General features: G+C 45.3%; 2 protein-coding genes across 2 annotated transcripts; one reads left to right on the forward strand and one right to left on the reverse strand.

The window, feature by feature from the left end:
• Positions 1-4846: 4846 nt before the first annotated feature.
• LOC136432139 (uncharacterized) lies at positions 4847-8746 on the forward strand. Its single transcript, XM_066423144.1, has 3 exons — positions 4847-4951; positions 5222-5301; positions 5746-8746. The coding sequence occupies exons 1-3, from the start codon at positions 4878-4880 to the stop codon at positions 6951-6953; spliced, it is 1362 nt and encodes a 453-aa protein (XP_066279241.1). The 5' UTR covers positions 4847-4877; the 3' UTR covers positions 6954-8746.
• LOC136432138 (uncharacterized) lies at positions 5266-13948 on the reverse strand. Its single transcript, XM_066423143.1, has 5 exons — positions 10613-13948; positions 9928-10004; positions 9116-9293; positions 8322-8523; positions 5266-8050 (listed from the first exon to the last, which is right to left on the reverse strand). The coding sequence occupies exons 1-5, from the start codon at positions 11960-11962 to the stop codon at positions 7086-7088; spliced, it is 2772 nt and encodes a 923-aa protein (XP_066279240.1). The 5' UTR covers positions 11963-13948; the 3' UTR covers positions 5266-7085.
• Between the last annotated feature and the right edge of the window lie 1653 nt (positions 13949-15601).

Raw genomic sequence — 15601 nt, forward strand, 5'->3', positions numbered from 1 at the left:
ATACATAGTGATGTTCTAACCCTAACCCTAACCCTAACCCTAACCCTAACCCTAACCCTAACCCTAACCCTAACCCTAACCTAACCCTAACCCTAACCCTAACCCTAACCCTAACCCTAACCCTAACCCTAACCCTAACCCTAACCCTACCCTAACCCTAACCCTAACCCTAACCCTAACCCTAACCCCCTAACCCTAACCCTAACCCTAACCCTAACCCTAACCCTAACCCTAACCCTAACCCTAACCCTAACCCTAACCCTAACCCTAACCCTAACCCTAACCCTAACCCTAACCCTAACCCTAACCTAACCCTAACCCTACCCTAACCCTAACCCTAACCCTAACCCTAACCCTAACCCTAACCCTAACCCTAACCCTAACCCTAACCCTAACCCTAACCCTAACCCTAACCCTAACCCTAACCCTAACCCTAACCCTAACCCTAACCCTAACCCTAACCCTAACCCTAACCCTAACCCTAACCCTAACCCTAACCCTAACCCTAACCCTAACCCTAACCCTAACCCTAACCCTAACCCTAACCCTAACCCTAACCCTAACCCTAACCCTAACCCTAACCCTAACCCTAACCCTAACCCTAACCCTAACCCTAACCCTAACCCTAACCCTAACCCTAACCCTAACCCTAACCCTAACCCTAACCCTAACCCTAACCCTAACCCTAACCCTAACCCTAACCCTAACCCTAACCCTAACCTAACCCTAACCCTAACCCTAACCCTAACCCTAACCCTAACCCTAACCCTAACCCTAACCCTAACCCTAACCCTAACCCTAACCCTAACCCTAACCCTAACCCTAACCCTAACCCTAACCCTAACCCTAACCCTAACCCTAACCCTAACCCTAACCCTAACCCTAACCCTAACCCTAACCCTAACCCTAACCCTAACCCTAACCCTAACCCTAACCCTAACCCTAACCCTAACCCTAACCCTAACCCTAACCCTAACCCTAACCCTAACCCTAACCCTAACCCTAACCCTAACCCTAACCCTAACCCTAACCCTAACCCTAACCCTAACCCTAACCCTAACCCTAACCCTAACCCTAACCCTAACCCTAACCCTAACCCTAACCCTAACCCTAACCCTAACCCTAACCCTAACCCTAACCCTAACCCTAACCCTAACCCTAACCCTAACCCTAACCCTAACCCTAACCCTAACCCTAACCCTAACCCTAACCCTAACCCTAACCCTAACCCTAACCCTAACCCTAACCCTAACCCTAACCCTAACCCTAACCCTAACCCTAACCCTAACCCTAACCCTAACCCTAACCCTAACCCTAACCCTAACCCTAACCCTAACCCTAACCCTAACCCTAACCCTAACCCTAACCCTAACCCTAACCCTAACCCTAACCCTAACCCTAACCCTAACCCTAACCCTAACCCTAACCCTAACCCTAACCCTAACCCTAACCCTAACCCTAACCCTAACCCTAACCCTAACCCTAACCCTAACCCTAACCCTAACCCTAACCCTAACCCTAACCCTAACCCTAACCCTAACCCTAACCCTAACCCTAACCCTAACCCTAACCCTAACCCTAACCCTAACCCTAACCCTAACCCTAACCCTAACCCTAACCCTAACCCTAACCCTAACCCTAACCCTAACCCTAACCCTAACCCTAACCCTAACCCTAACCCTAACCCTAACCCTAACCCTAACCCTAACCCTAACCCTAACCCTAACCCTAACCCTAACCCTAACCCTAACCCTAACCCTAACCCTAACCCTAACCCTAACCCTAACCCTAACCCTAACCCTAACCCTAACCCTAACCCTAACCCTAACCCTAACCCTAACCCTAACCCTAACCCTAACCCTAACCCTAACCCTAACCCTAACCCTAACCCTAACCCTAACCCTAACCCTAACCCTAACCCTAACCCTAACCCTAACCCTAACCCTAACCCTAACCCTAACCCTAACCCTAACCCTAACCCTAACCCTAACCCTAACCCTAACCCTAACCCTAACCCTAACCCTAACCCTAACCCTAACCCTAACCCTAACCCTAACCCTAACCCTAACCCTAACCCTAACCCTAACCCTAACCCTAACCCTAACCCTAACCCTAACCCTAACCCTAACCCTAACCCTAACCCTAACCCTAACCCTAACCCTAACCCTAACCCTAACCCTAACCCTAACCCTAACCCTAACCCTAACCCTAACCCTAACCCTAACCCTAACCCTAACCCTAACCCTAACCCTAACCCTAACCCTAACCCTAACCCTAACCCTAACCCTAACCCTAACCCTAACCCTAACCCTAACCCTAACCCTAACCCTAACCCTAACCCTAACCCTAACCCTAACCCTAACCCTAACCCTAACCCTAACCCTAACCCTAACCCTAACCCTAACCCTAACCCTAACCCTAACCCTAACCCTAACCCTAACCCTAACCCTAACCCTAACCCTAACCCTAACCCTAACCCTAACCCTAACCCTAACCCTAACCCTAACCCTAACCCTAACCCTAACCCTAACCCTAACCCTAACCCTAACCCTAACCCTAACCCTAACCCTAACCCTAACCCTAACCCTAACCCTAACCCTAACCCTAACCCTAACCCTAACCCTAACCCTAACCCTAACCCTAACCCTAACCCTAACCCTAACCCTAACCCTAACCCTAACCCTAACCCTAACCCTAACCCTAACCCTAACCCTAACCCTAACCCTAACCCTAACCCTAACCCTAACCCTAACCCTAACCCTAACCCTAACCCTAACCCTAACCCTAACCCTAACCCTAACCCTAACCCTAACCCTAACCCTAACCCTAACCCTAACCCTAACCCTAACCCTAACCCTAACCCTAACCCTAACCCTAACCCTAACCCTAACCCTAACCCTAACCCTAACCCTAACCCTAACCCTAACCCTAACCCTAACCCTAACCCTAACCCTAACCCTAACCCTAACCCTAACCCTAACCCTAACCCTAACCCTAACCCTAACCCTAACCCTAACCCTAACCCTAACCCTAACCCTAACCCTAACCCTAACCCTAACCCTAACCCTAACCCTAACCCTAACCCTAACCCTAACCCTAACCCTAACCCTAACCCTAACCCTAACCCTAACCCTAACCCTAACCCTAACCCTAACCCTAACCCTAACCCTAACCCTAACCCTAACCCTAACCCTAACCCTAACCCTAACCCTAACCCTAACCCTAACCCTAACCCTAACCCTAACCCTAACCCTAACCCTAACCCTAACCCTAACCCTAACCCTAACCCTAACCCTAACCCTAACCCTAACCCTAACCCTAACCCTAACCCTAACCCTAACCCTAACCCTAACCCTAACCCTAACCCTAACCCTAACCCTAACCCTAACCCTAACCCTAACCCTAACCCTAACCCTAACCCTAACCCTAACCCTAACCCTAACCCTAACCCTAACCCTAACCCTAACCCTAACCCTAACCCTAACCCTAACCCTAACCCTAACCCTAACCCTAACCCTAACCCTAACCCTAACCCTAACCCTAACCCTAACCCTAACCCTAACCCTAACCCTAACCCTAACCCTAACCCTAACCCTAACCCTAACCCTAACCCTAACCCTAACCCTAACCCTAACCCTAACCCTAACCCTAACCCTAACCCTAACCCTAACCCTAACCCTAACCCTAACCCTAACCCTAACCCTAACCCTAACCCTAACCCTAACCCTAACCCTAACCCTAACCCTAACCCTAACCCTAACCCTAACCCTAACCCTAACCCTAACCCTAACCCTAACCCTAACCCTAACCCTAACCCTAACCCTAACCCTAACCCTAACCCTAACCCTAACCCTAACCCTAACCCTAACCCTAACCCTAACCCTAACCCTAACCCTAACCCTAACCCTAACCCTAACCCTAACCCTAACCCTAACCCTAACCCTAACCCTAACCCTAACCCTAACCCTAACCCTAACCCTAACCCTAACCCTAACCCTAACCCTAACCCTAACCCTAACCCTAACCCTAACCCTAACCCTAACCCTAACCCTAACCCTAACCCTAACCCTAACCCTAACCCTAACCCTAACCCTAACCCTAACCCTAACCCTAACCCTAACCCTAACCCTAACCCTAACCCTAACCCTAACCCTAACCCTAACCCTAACCCTAACCCTAACCCTAACCCTAACCCTAACCCTAACCCTAACCCTAACCCTAACCCTAACCCTAACCCTAACCCTAACCCTAACCCTAACCCTAACCCTAACCCTAACCCTAACCCTAACCCTAACCCTAACCCTAACCCTAACCCTAACCCTAACCCTAACCCTAACCCTAACCCTAACCCTAACCCTAACCCTAACCCTAACCCTAACCCTAACCCTAACCCTAACCCTAACCCTAACCCTAACCCTAACCCTAACCCTAACCCTAACCCTAACCCTAACCCTAACCCTAACCCTAACCCTAACCCTAACCCTAACCCTAACCCTAACCCTAACCCTAACCCTAACCCTAACCCTAACCCTAACCCTAACCCTAACCCTAACCCTAACCCTAACCCTAACCCTAACCCTAACCCTAACCCTAACCCTAACCCTAACCCTAACCCTAACCCTAACCCTAACCCTAACCCTAACCCTAACCCTAACCCTAACCCTAACCCTAACCCTAACCCTAACCCTAACCCTAACCCTAACCCTAACCCTAACCCTAACCCTAACCCTAACCCTAACCCTAACCCTAACCCTAACCCTAACCCTAACCCTAACCCTAACCCTAACCCTAACCCTAACCCTAACCCTAACCCTAACCCTAACCCTAACCCTAACCCTAACCCTGAGAGCTGGATTCGCAACAAGAAATGGAGGGACATGTTGGCGTCTCCCCGGTGTCGAGACAACATCGTCGGCATCGTTGTCGACGAAGCTCACACAACGTACAAATGGTATGTTTTCTACGTGTTTTCCATTTCTTAACTTGCCAAATTTATGTCAAATGCGTGCCATATCAACTTGATTTTAATCTACCGAAAGATAAAATATACGACCGCAAATGAAACAAGACCAAACCTGATATAAATGTAACGTCGACTCGTTTGTGTTCCAATTTTCTTCTTGTATTTTCCTTCTGCACAAAACACTGTATATGACTTTTATTTTCACTTAAACGTTGATATCTTGCAAAACTTAATTTAGCATTAATTTTTGTATTGCAGGGGAGAAGGTTCGAAAAAATCAGAGGCATTTCGACAAAGCTACAGTCAGTTGGGTGAGCTGCGGTCACTTGTCAAAGAAGGTAAGTTTATTAGTAATATTACAACAACATTTTGTACAATGCTACAGTTTCTCAAAGTCTAAACTCTAACAATCGAAGTTGCGTTTGCTCCAAATGTTAAACTTGAAACTACATGGTTAGGATTTTTCACCAAAATATAAACTTGAAACTACATGTATAGGATTTTTCACCAAAATATAAACTTGAAACTACATGTATAGGATTTTTCACCAAAATAATAAATGTACTGGTCCTTGTTGTTCTTGTAGAATATACATTTTCACTGAGTTTCTATTGTACTGTCCTAATATAGCTCATTGTTTACAGGTTTTACAAATACAAATGTATATCATTTCTCTTGTATTTACACCTTTGTTACATCCATATCAATGCAGTCAAATTCATCCAATACTGATAGAAACAATTGGTGTTGATATAGTTGGTTCTTTTTACACTAAATTACAGGAACCCCTGTCCTGGCATTGACTGCTTCAGTAGACTCTACATCAAGAGGAAGAGTCATCAACCTCCTGAACATGCAGGGAGCGCAGACTATACTCATCTCCCCCAACAAGGAAAACATCAGACTTGGTGTAGTCAAGGTGCCAAATGATCCATTTAAACAATTGACTTGTCTTGACTGGGTTGCTAAGATGCTAAAGGACAAGGGAGCTGCTGCTCCGTATGTTATTATATATGTTCGTTCCATATATGCAACTGGCTTGGTGTTCCATTACTTTAAGGCTCTGCTATCAGATTACATGTGGGTGGACAGAGACCCTGAGAAAAGAACAAGAAACATCTTGGTTTCAATGTACCACAAGGACACTCTACCTAAATATAAAGAGAATGTCATCTCATCTTTTGGGGGTAATGGAAATTGTAGGGTAGTCATAGCAACAACTGCACTAGGGATGGGGATGAACTTTCCACACGTGTCATATGTAATCCTGCTGGGACCAGCAAAGGACACAGAAACCATACTACAACAAGTTGGAAGAGCTGGTCGTGATGGATCACAAGCAGAAGCAGTGGTGTACTACCATGGTGGATATATGGCCCAAGTAGACCAAGCAGTTAAAACATTTGTCAAAACGAATCCAACTGACTGTATCCGTAAAGGATTATACTGTTTCTTTGAAGACACACCTGTAAGTGTAACACCAGGTCACAGGTGTTGCACACATTGCCACAAAACATGTACATGTGCTGATGAAGGTTGTAACGAACAGTTTCCACGATCAGAATCCTTCCAAAACACTGTAAAACTGCCAGCTAGATTCAGAGAAGTAGCTGATAAGGACAGGATCATGGTTAGAGAATCGTTACAGGAATACAAGTCTCTACTGCTTGCAAACACAACATATCTATATTCCAGTTCTGCAGCATGTTCAGGTTTTGGTGATGAGCTGATAGAAGCTGTTGTTACAAAGTGCGACCACCTCTTTGACATTGATTACATTAAGACACACTTTCCTGTGTATAGTGCACAACACGCGCAAGAGATACTTCGAATCATGTATGAAGTTTTTGGAGACATTGCCGAACCTGAACCATCTGTTTTAGAATCCATCCATGTACCTGACATGTACTTTACTGGCTACTTTGATGTACCTGATGATTTCTTTGATGGCATTGACTTCAGCGCACTGTGGATCGATGACTCAGATTAAGAAAGCTAAGATAACATCAAACTTTAAACCATACACAGTATAGGTTCATATCACAGAGAACAGTTGAAGAGCTTGGAGTTGTAGGTCCCTCAGCGTATCACCATAATGACAGCTTAACCCAAAAGTATCTATTCAGAAGTATCTTGGGGCCCACAGTTTCAGCCTGTCTTTAATCCAGTCCCACATTTTGTCAAACTTGATTTTTGCAAAAAGATTCCTGCTAAAAGCAGGAAAGGCACTGAATGCCCTGCCAGGGGTGTACGTGAACAAATCTGCTTCTCTGATAACTGCTACCAATGAGTGGATATTCTGAGTTAGGTTGCCTTTGTGGTGGTACCCTGAGGGGGTTACAACTCCAAGTTCTTCATCTGTTCTCTGCAATATATCCTTAAGGCAACCCAGCGACCTGCTTATCCTATTGGCACTACGTTCGGTCAAGTTTGGCCCCAATCCCTTAAGAAAAGACTTCAGGAAGTTGTTCATGTGTTCCAGGTGCAAATCCAATGGGATGTTCTTGCCCTTCCCCCCCTTTCCATTGTAAAACCGGTTCCACGTCAGCCTGTGTGCCATTGCAGGTGTCAGGACTGCGTTTAGCTGTACAGTTAATAGCAAGGTGCTGTATGAATACTGTGTGTGGCCATAGGCGTGGTAGTACAACAGAGCTACTCTATACAGCCTCATCAACCTCTCCCCGTCACCCTCCCTGATTGCATCTAGCATATCCTCCAGGAAGAGCCCAAAGCTAAGCCTTGCCTCAGTGTGCTGTTTTTTGTAGTCACAAGGAGGTGGCTTAGAAGTGGACTCTTCCTGTTGGTTTTGCTCTCCAAAATCCAGGCCATGTTCAGTTATTTCATGGTCAAGCCAACATTTAACATACACAAAGGTACGGGGACAGCCTGGTTCACGGCAGCTGTGTCGCTCCCTCTGTCTGGGCCTTGCCGCCCGAGCGACACCATCTTGGAGGTCAGCCAGGTTGATTTGTTCCTCCGACATGATGAACTTGTCCACGATCTCAGTGACTTGGTCGTTGAACCATTTTCGTTTCTCTTCTTTTGTACCCTCCCTCACACATGAAGGGATGAGGTTCTCTGGCTCATCTGAAAGAACAGCAGTGAAAAAATGCTATATAATCACATGTAATTAGGTTCATAACAATTTATAAACTTCATGTTTAAGTTACCCAGGCCAGCTCAATAATGTAAGGCTGGTAGTGTGCCACTAAAAGAAACATTATATTGTACGTATTGAATTATGCCTGGGTAAATTGTACTACATGTATAACATTGAACAAAGCATGTGCATGACAAGAACACACAGCATTGTATGGAAGGGGGCAAATACTATCATGCACGAGTGTACACTATTCACCTGTTGGATTGTCCATTCCAAAGTGGTCCAGGCTTGCAGCGATGAACAGCGCACAGGTATCTATGTGCGCCGCTTCTTTATATGCGTTGTACTGTGCATGCGGTCCCTTCTTAGCGTTGCTGCTCTGGATTTTGTTCAGGTTAGCATAGAAGGTACCATGGTCTCGAGCAGAGGCCTCTTTCATGAACACTTTCTCGTGTATCTGCAATTAGAGATGAATGACTCATTAATACTTTGATGGATTTATTTTTATCTTAAGTGAGTATGGTGAATGACCTTGTTACAAATACTGGGAAATGCATCAATATGTACACATACTGCATTTCAAGTATTTTTCAATGAAATGTTTTGTTGCTTGATATATATTAGTACCGGTAAGTAGAAATCAAATGTATGAAAATGTGAATGAAATGTTTAAAAAATGATGTTATTTGTTTGGTGTGTTGAATGGTTTCCATTGCAGTTGTGTCACAAATACAAGAAAATTGCAAAGAAATATAGGGGAAAGTAACAGTTTGATCATGAGACATGACCATGACATGCTTCACATCAGCATTTGATATACCATAGTTGTATGTAGCTGTGTTACACAATACATAGAGGTTCATCTAAAGGGGGAACAGGGGTGGAGCACCCCCTGCCCTGACATATGCCTCCTAAGCAACTGTGACCTGTCTAACAGTAATTTCGTCCCTCGGGAAACCTAAGAATTCCCCAATTTGACTTAAAATTCATATTTTTCCAGAAAAAAAAAGACAGTTTACAGCAGTGTTGTATTACATGATCCAACTCACCCCAAATGCATTTCTGACGGCATGCCAGTCCAAGAAGAAGAAGTTAAGGCCATCCAGTCTGTCCTCTTCACTCTCTCCCTCGCCAAAAGACCACTGTATGTTCCTGCTGCATCCTTCAGACAGGCGGTCTCCCCCTACAAAGATAGGCTGGAGTCCTGATGGTGTTCTTGGAACGTACCTGCAACAACGAAGGGGATAAAACCATGTTGTAAATTTGTAGTAAATCTACTGTAGGGACTTTTATTTGTTGACTTAAGAAGAAGTCATTCTTCTTATCCTGGGTGCCACCCTAGTTCTACCGGGGCTCCTACATTCGCTACCCTTAGGAGCCCCGGTAGAAATAGGAAGGGTAGCGAATGAGCCCTGGTACAAAAACTGGATGGCACCCAGGCTAATTCTTCTGGTATTCAAGTAAGGTCAGGGAAAGGTGCATGTATAAAAGAGTTGTCAAATAAACTTAAGCGACAAGTTAAACCAATTTCTGGAGAACTAGAAGCAGTTAAAAGAATCTCTATACATTACACGGTAACAGTAATACATTGTTTTAACATGAGTGCAGCACACAGATTTCTATCAGTTTTTTACAGCAGTGAAGCACACAAGGCTTACACAACTCTGAGATGTACTTAACAGCAGTGAAGCAAACAAGGCTTACAGTTACACAAATCAAAATTGTAAATTCTGTACTTCTGGATTGGGCAATACCTACTCACTGTGAATGTGACACAGTGAGTCAGTATGCCTTGCACCCAGGAATTGAGACATTTGGAAAACATATTGTCTACATATCCATGGCTGTTACAGACACTTACTCTCTCTGCATATGCTGGAGTACATCCACAAGATCTCCAGTGACAGTTTCATTCTTGAAAAGGAGCCCAAGAGAAAACTGTAAATAAGAAATATGTCCTGCTGTAATTCACTACTCTAATGGCATATTAATTGACTACGATGGTACCTTTGTGTACACTACCTTGTCTACCTTTCTTACATCAAAGTCCTTTTACACCAAGAAAATGACAATGCACTTGATAATTCATGCACATTTATTCATTAATTGAACTGGAAATGAAAGAGTACACACCCTTAACAATTATACACGAGTAGATTTTAAGTAAAAAATAGTCTGAGTGCCATTTATTACTATCAGGTCTACCTAGAGAATAATATAGTGTATGAGAGTAGCCTGGGTGCCATCCTATTTCTACCGGGGCTCTTACACTTCCTACGCTAAGGGTAGCGAGTGTAGGAGCCCCGGTAGAAATAGGATGGCTTTACCCTAAAAAAGGACCTCCCATACAGTATCATCCTATCAATTCAAAATACATGTACATGCATACAAGATGGCATATCAGAGATGGTAACATAGGTTTGATGCTGATTTATTGAGTCTCACACTGATGTCAAAAGTGATGATCGTACCCAGGCTATAAATATGTAGAATAGGTGACATGTCAGCAGGTAAGTCATTTTCTAGCCTATGAAGTGTCAGCTTACCTCAGTGGATGGCTGGGACATGATGTCAGAGTATTGATGAGGGATGTGGTTGACAACGACGGAGGAGAACTGATGGAATGCTGGCACATGTCTGGTGAGGATGCGGCTTCCAATGACGACAAACTCTCTTCGCAGGTGAGCAAAGGTGTCCGGGGTGGGGAGTGAATCCTTAATGTCATACAATGGCAGTGGCTTGATAGGTTGGTCATCAGGCAGGTGGTGAGCTGATATCCGGTCTTGTACTGCTGTGTGGTGTACCCAGTGAATTGATTTGTTCCTGTTGGTTTGGGATTGGTGGTGTGTTTGAACGTTGAAGTCAAGGTTATCAAAAACAATGGTAAATGTTGGTGGTGGTGACGATGGAGGTGCTGGCTGTGGCTCCGGGAGAGGGTCTTCATCATCCAGGGAGATGTCCAAAAAACCAACCTCTAAATCTTCCATGTCTTGACTAGTGACCTGACCGGTGGGCATTGCTGGGTTGTCAGCTTCCATGTCTTGACTAGTGACCTGACCGGTGGGCATTGCTGGGTTGTCAGCTTCCATGTCTTGACTAGTAACCTGACCGGTGGGCATTGCTGGGTTGTCAGCTTCCATGTCTTGACTAGTGACCTGACCGGTGGGCATTGCTGGGTTGTCAGCTTCCATGTCTTGACTAGTAACCTGACCGGTGGGCATTGCTGGGTTGTCAGCTTCCATGTCTTGACTAGTGACCTGACCGGTGGGCATTACTGGGTTGTCAGCTTCCATGTCTTGACTAGTGACCTGACCGGTGGGCATTACTGGGTTGTCAGCTTCCATGTCTTGACTAGTGACCTGACCGGTGGGCATTGCTGGCTTGTCAGCTTCCATGTCTTGACTAGAGACCTGACCGGTGGATATTGCTGGGTTGTCAGCTTCCTCATTGGTGCCTTGTTGTAGCCCTTGTGTTGTATGATATTGTTCTATGTTCTTCTTCAGTTCGAATAGTCCTTGTCCACATGTCTTAGCCATCTCCTCTTGCTTGCGCCGTGCATTACATTTACTTGTTGTAATGCCCAGCTTACTTAAGCGGTTGAAAACAGCTGTCTTCGCCCCCCCATGATGTAACACAGAGTTGATGTAGTAGGAGAACCCTGACAGTCTTTTGTCCCGGCCACGGAGTGCCACAGCTGCACTGGCACTTGAGTGTGATATCGACTGCTTAGAGATGGTGTCTAGGACAGAAAGAGCAAATGGTGCCAACCTCTCCAAGTCACTGTGAAGAGATGTGAGCGAGAACTGTTGTAGATCTTGGGCAGTGCATCTGTTGAGGAGGAACTTGTTTTCAGTGGAAGTCAAGTTCCTGCACTCTGTCTCCACGATGTGCAGCATTTGGCTCTTCAGCTCTTAAGACAGGCTGTCGCACGTCATCATGAGGCGAGCTGCAGCCTTCACCTGGCCTTTCGCAAGGTTCTCTACTATCCCTGCAACATCTTCCTTGCAGGGGAAGTTAGAAGGCTTGTCCTTCCTCGACGGATATGTCACTGTGACCTGAAAGGAACATATGTCTCTCAGTCAATTAATCTATATCATAATGATTTAAATTCTCATATTAGGTGATGCAAGGTTAGCAATGTACCATATACAATAAAAGCTTTTAAAACTGTACAATGAATGAACGAAGACTTATTTTACATTTTGTGCAACCAAGCTACATGTAAGTACTGGTCACAACAAAGGCAAAAAATACTAGTATATGTTTTGTTTTTCTTCATTTCCTGGCAATGCTGAAAATGTAGAATTGTATGGCTCTAGCTATAGTCAGTTTGTCCAATTTCATGAGGAATATACATTTTTCAGTGCTATTCAAATGCTAGGAAATCTACATTTATAAACACCAAAGTTATCTTGTAGCTGTAATACTAGCGTAGAGCTCTGTGTTCTCATGTATACAGAGTCTGACTTCTAGTTCTACTCACAGTGGGATATATATTCAACGCTCTACAAATGATAGCAAAATTTTGGTGATTTCTATTTTTGTGTGTGCGTACGTATTATGGTTCATAAGAAATTATGTTCACACAAGAATACAAGTAATTGTCATCATTTTGACTGATAGTAAACTAGCATGGTCCATGATTTCAATGAAAATTAATCTAAATGAATAATAAACAGATCGATTCGACAATTCATCTAGGGTATATAGAGGAAAATTACAGAAGGGATGTGTGTGGGAGTGGTTGGTGATACTAGTAAACAAAATCAACACAAAACGTGACGACAACAAATATCTAGTAAAAAGTAGTAGATCGAAACTGGCGGCTTGAAACCTCATCTTCAATTTGGTAGACAAAATATATAAGCTACTGACCTTTGTATCGCTGGTTCTAGCGCGAGGTTCTTGCAGTCTCCGTGCGCTACTTTGTAACGCAACTTGCAATCCCCTTGCGCTACTTGTACTACAAAGCTTCTTCACCGCTCTTGGTGTTTTGGATCCGGAGGGAGTCGGCTCGCGCAGACGCTTCTCATTCTCGACGGCCTCCGGCGTTTTTGCTAGCGCCGCCTGATTTTCTGGGACCGTTGTCTGTTTCGTGGGAGTCTGCTGTCTCAGGGATGCGTCCGTTGTCGTTGTTGTCGGCTTGAAATCTCTGTCGTGGATTTGTTGCCAGGGTTTCAGAAAGCGTAAACCCTTCTCGATGTGCTTGATGTTTGAGAAGCACTTCTTGCACATCCGATGCGAAGCCCCTTCCCTTTGAACCAGGACAACGCCGATCTCAGAAAGTCTCTCAAAAAGTGACGGCTCCTTAGCCTCCCCTTCCTTAGGCTCCTTGGGCGGGGCGAAAATATCGTAACAACCAGCCAACTGTCGATTTGGGCGAAGATTGAGGCCACAGAATCGACAAAAGTCGGCATAGTTCGCAGGGTAAAGTGGAGTCTTTCCCCGCCGACTGTTGTGCCGACATCGCGGTAAAATGCCGGGCTTTCTGGAGATTTCCTCGCACGACATGCTGTCCCTTGTAACACGGAGTTGCTAAGATGTGTTACTATGACGATTTTGCGATAATCTGGCGGAAACCAGCTCGTAAAAAACATCTTGCTACAAGAAATGCCTGTACTCGAGTACATGTGTGAATTTCGCGGCAGATTTCTAAGACCAACACAACAACATGGTCACGTGAATAACAAGGCGATCTGATTGGCTCGCAGTATGAAAGGGTCATCCAGGGGTCATCCAATCGGAAGAGGCCCCGCCCAGCGTGCATCACGTGACGCCTTCATTACCTGATTCAAAATCCAAACGGAAGCGGGTCCAGCGATCCCAGACTATTTTTTGAGGGAAGCGAGTGTAGGAGCCCCGGTAGAAATAGGATGGCACCCAGGCTACAAGACCCTAACCTAACCCTGAGACTAACCCGAACCATAACACAATGACCTTGACCATGAACTTGAACTTGAAGGTAGGGCATGACAAACTGACCTGGGCGGCCCGACGGCTTAACCCTGGACCAAGACACTTCACTAACCTTAACCTTAACCCTAACCCCCTAACCCCCTAACCCCTTACCCCCTTACCCCCTTACCCTAACCCGACAACTCTTACCCCAACCCGACAACCCTAACCCTAACCCGACAACCCTAAGAGGGTTCAAAAATAGCCAAACTGTCATATTTTGTGTTATGGACGGAGCTGAATACACGTACAACTAACACGAACCCCGAAACCAGAACACGAGACAGCTTATTTATTCACTTGTGCCCTGTGGCGCCCTTGGAATGTTTGGTCTCCTCTCCAGACAAGCAACCATAATCGATGCCAGATGTATACTTTGCAGCTCCTTTCTTAACACAACAGGATAACAACAGCTTGGGTTTTTTTTAAACTCCCTTAACTTTAATTTGTGATAACTGTTATGATACATGTCGTACGCAATGTCTACTGTTACTTACGGTTCCTTGTCGTCTTCCGGACTCATAGATGTCCTGTCGTTGTTTGCCTATCACACCGTGATCCCTCTGCCGGATTCGTCATCTACCAGTGAGTTTATACCACTGGCGTTAAATCCAGCTTCTTCCAACACTACGAGTCACAGGATGGCCAGCCGATAATACAGCGAACTGAGCAGTAAGCTGCTGAATGCTGGCAAGGCGTGGATTTGTTTCCTCTGATCTTTCATAGGAAACAAACCCACGCCTTGCCAGCATTCTCGTTTCTCGAACTAGATCTTTCTGGTTCTCTTACGTGGTCAGCGGGCATAACCAAGTCGATCTTAGTGATCTCATCTCAAGGTACTGTAAAGTACGCTGCTCAGAGCTCGTGCAACAAGAGAAGCGTGTTACGTCGTATAAAGCGGGAACATATAGCGTAATCGTACCGCACTTGACCCACATTCGATTCCCTAACTCTTGCAATTGACATGACGTTTTGTCCCCCTCCCCCTTGCCATACATAACCCATGGAAAGGACATTTGAGCCCCAGCGTTATGGTATTCCCATGAGGGTCTAACCTCATACCTATCTCTAACCCGAACCCTAATTCATTAGATGATATTATAATTCAAGGTTCTATGTCACTCGGCACATTTTAATAAGGAAGGTACAATGTCCCGGGGTGAGTAACGTGAGCGTCTAACAAGAACCAGATGCAACAAAAGATCTTTTGCTGACATAACATTTTCCCACATTTGAAAATAATTTGGGCAGGCATGAGAAAACCCAATTACCACGAAGGGTAAGCACATGGTAGGCGATGACCCTATAGGGTAAGCAAAACTCGAAATCACTACGCATGTGATCAGTCCAAACAGTAGTGATAAGGTCGGTATCATTCCGCCTCTAACCATAAACCACTTTAAAATGTCCTTTATTCCTTATACCTAACCCAAACCCTAATCCTAACGCTTACCCTAACCCGAGCCCTAACTTCAACCCCAAACATGACCCGAGCCCAAAAATCACTACGCCTGTGATAAGATCGAAGGTAGTGATTGGGTTGTGTATTGTGTATCCTTTCGCCATGGCTCAGTTTTGGC

The sequence above is a fragment of the Branchiostoma lanceolatum genome, chromosome 4 (genome assembly GCF_035083965.1).
Source record: "Branchiostoma lanceolatum isolate klBraLanc5 chromosome 4, klBraLanc5.hap2, whole genome shotgun sequence".
Lineage (NCBI taxonomy): Eukaryota > Metazoa > Chordata > Leptocardii > Amphioxiformes > Branchiostomatidae > Branchiostoma > Branchiostoma lanceolatum.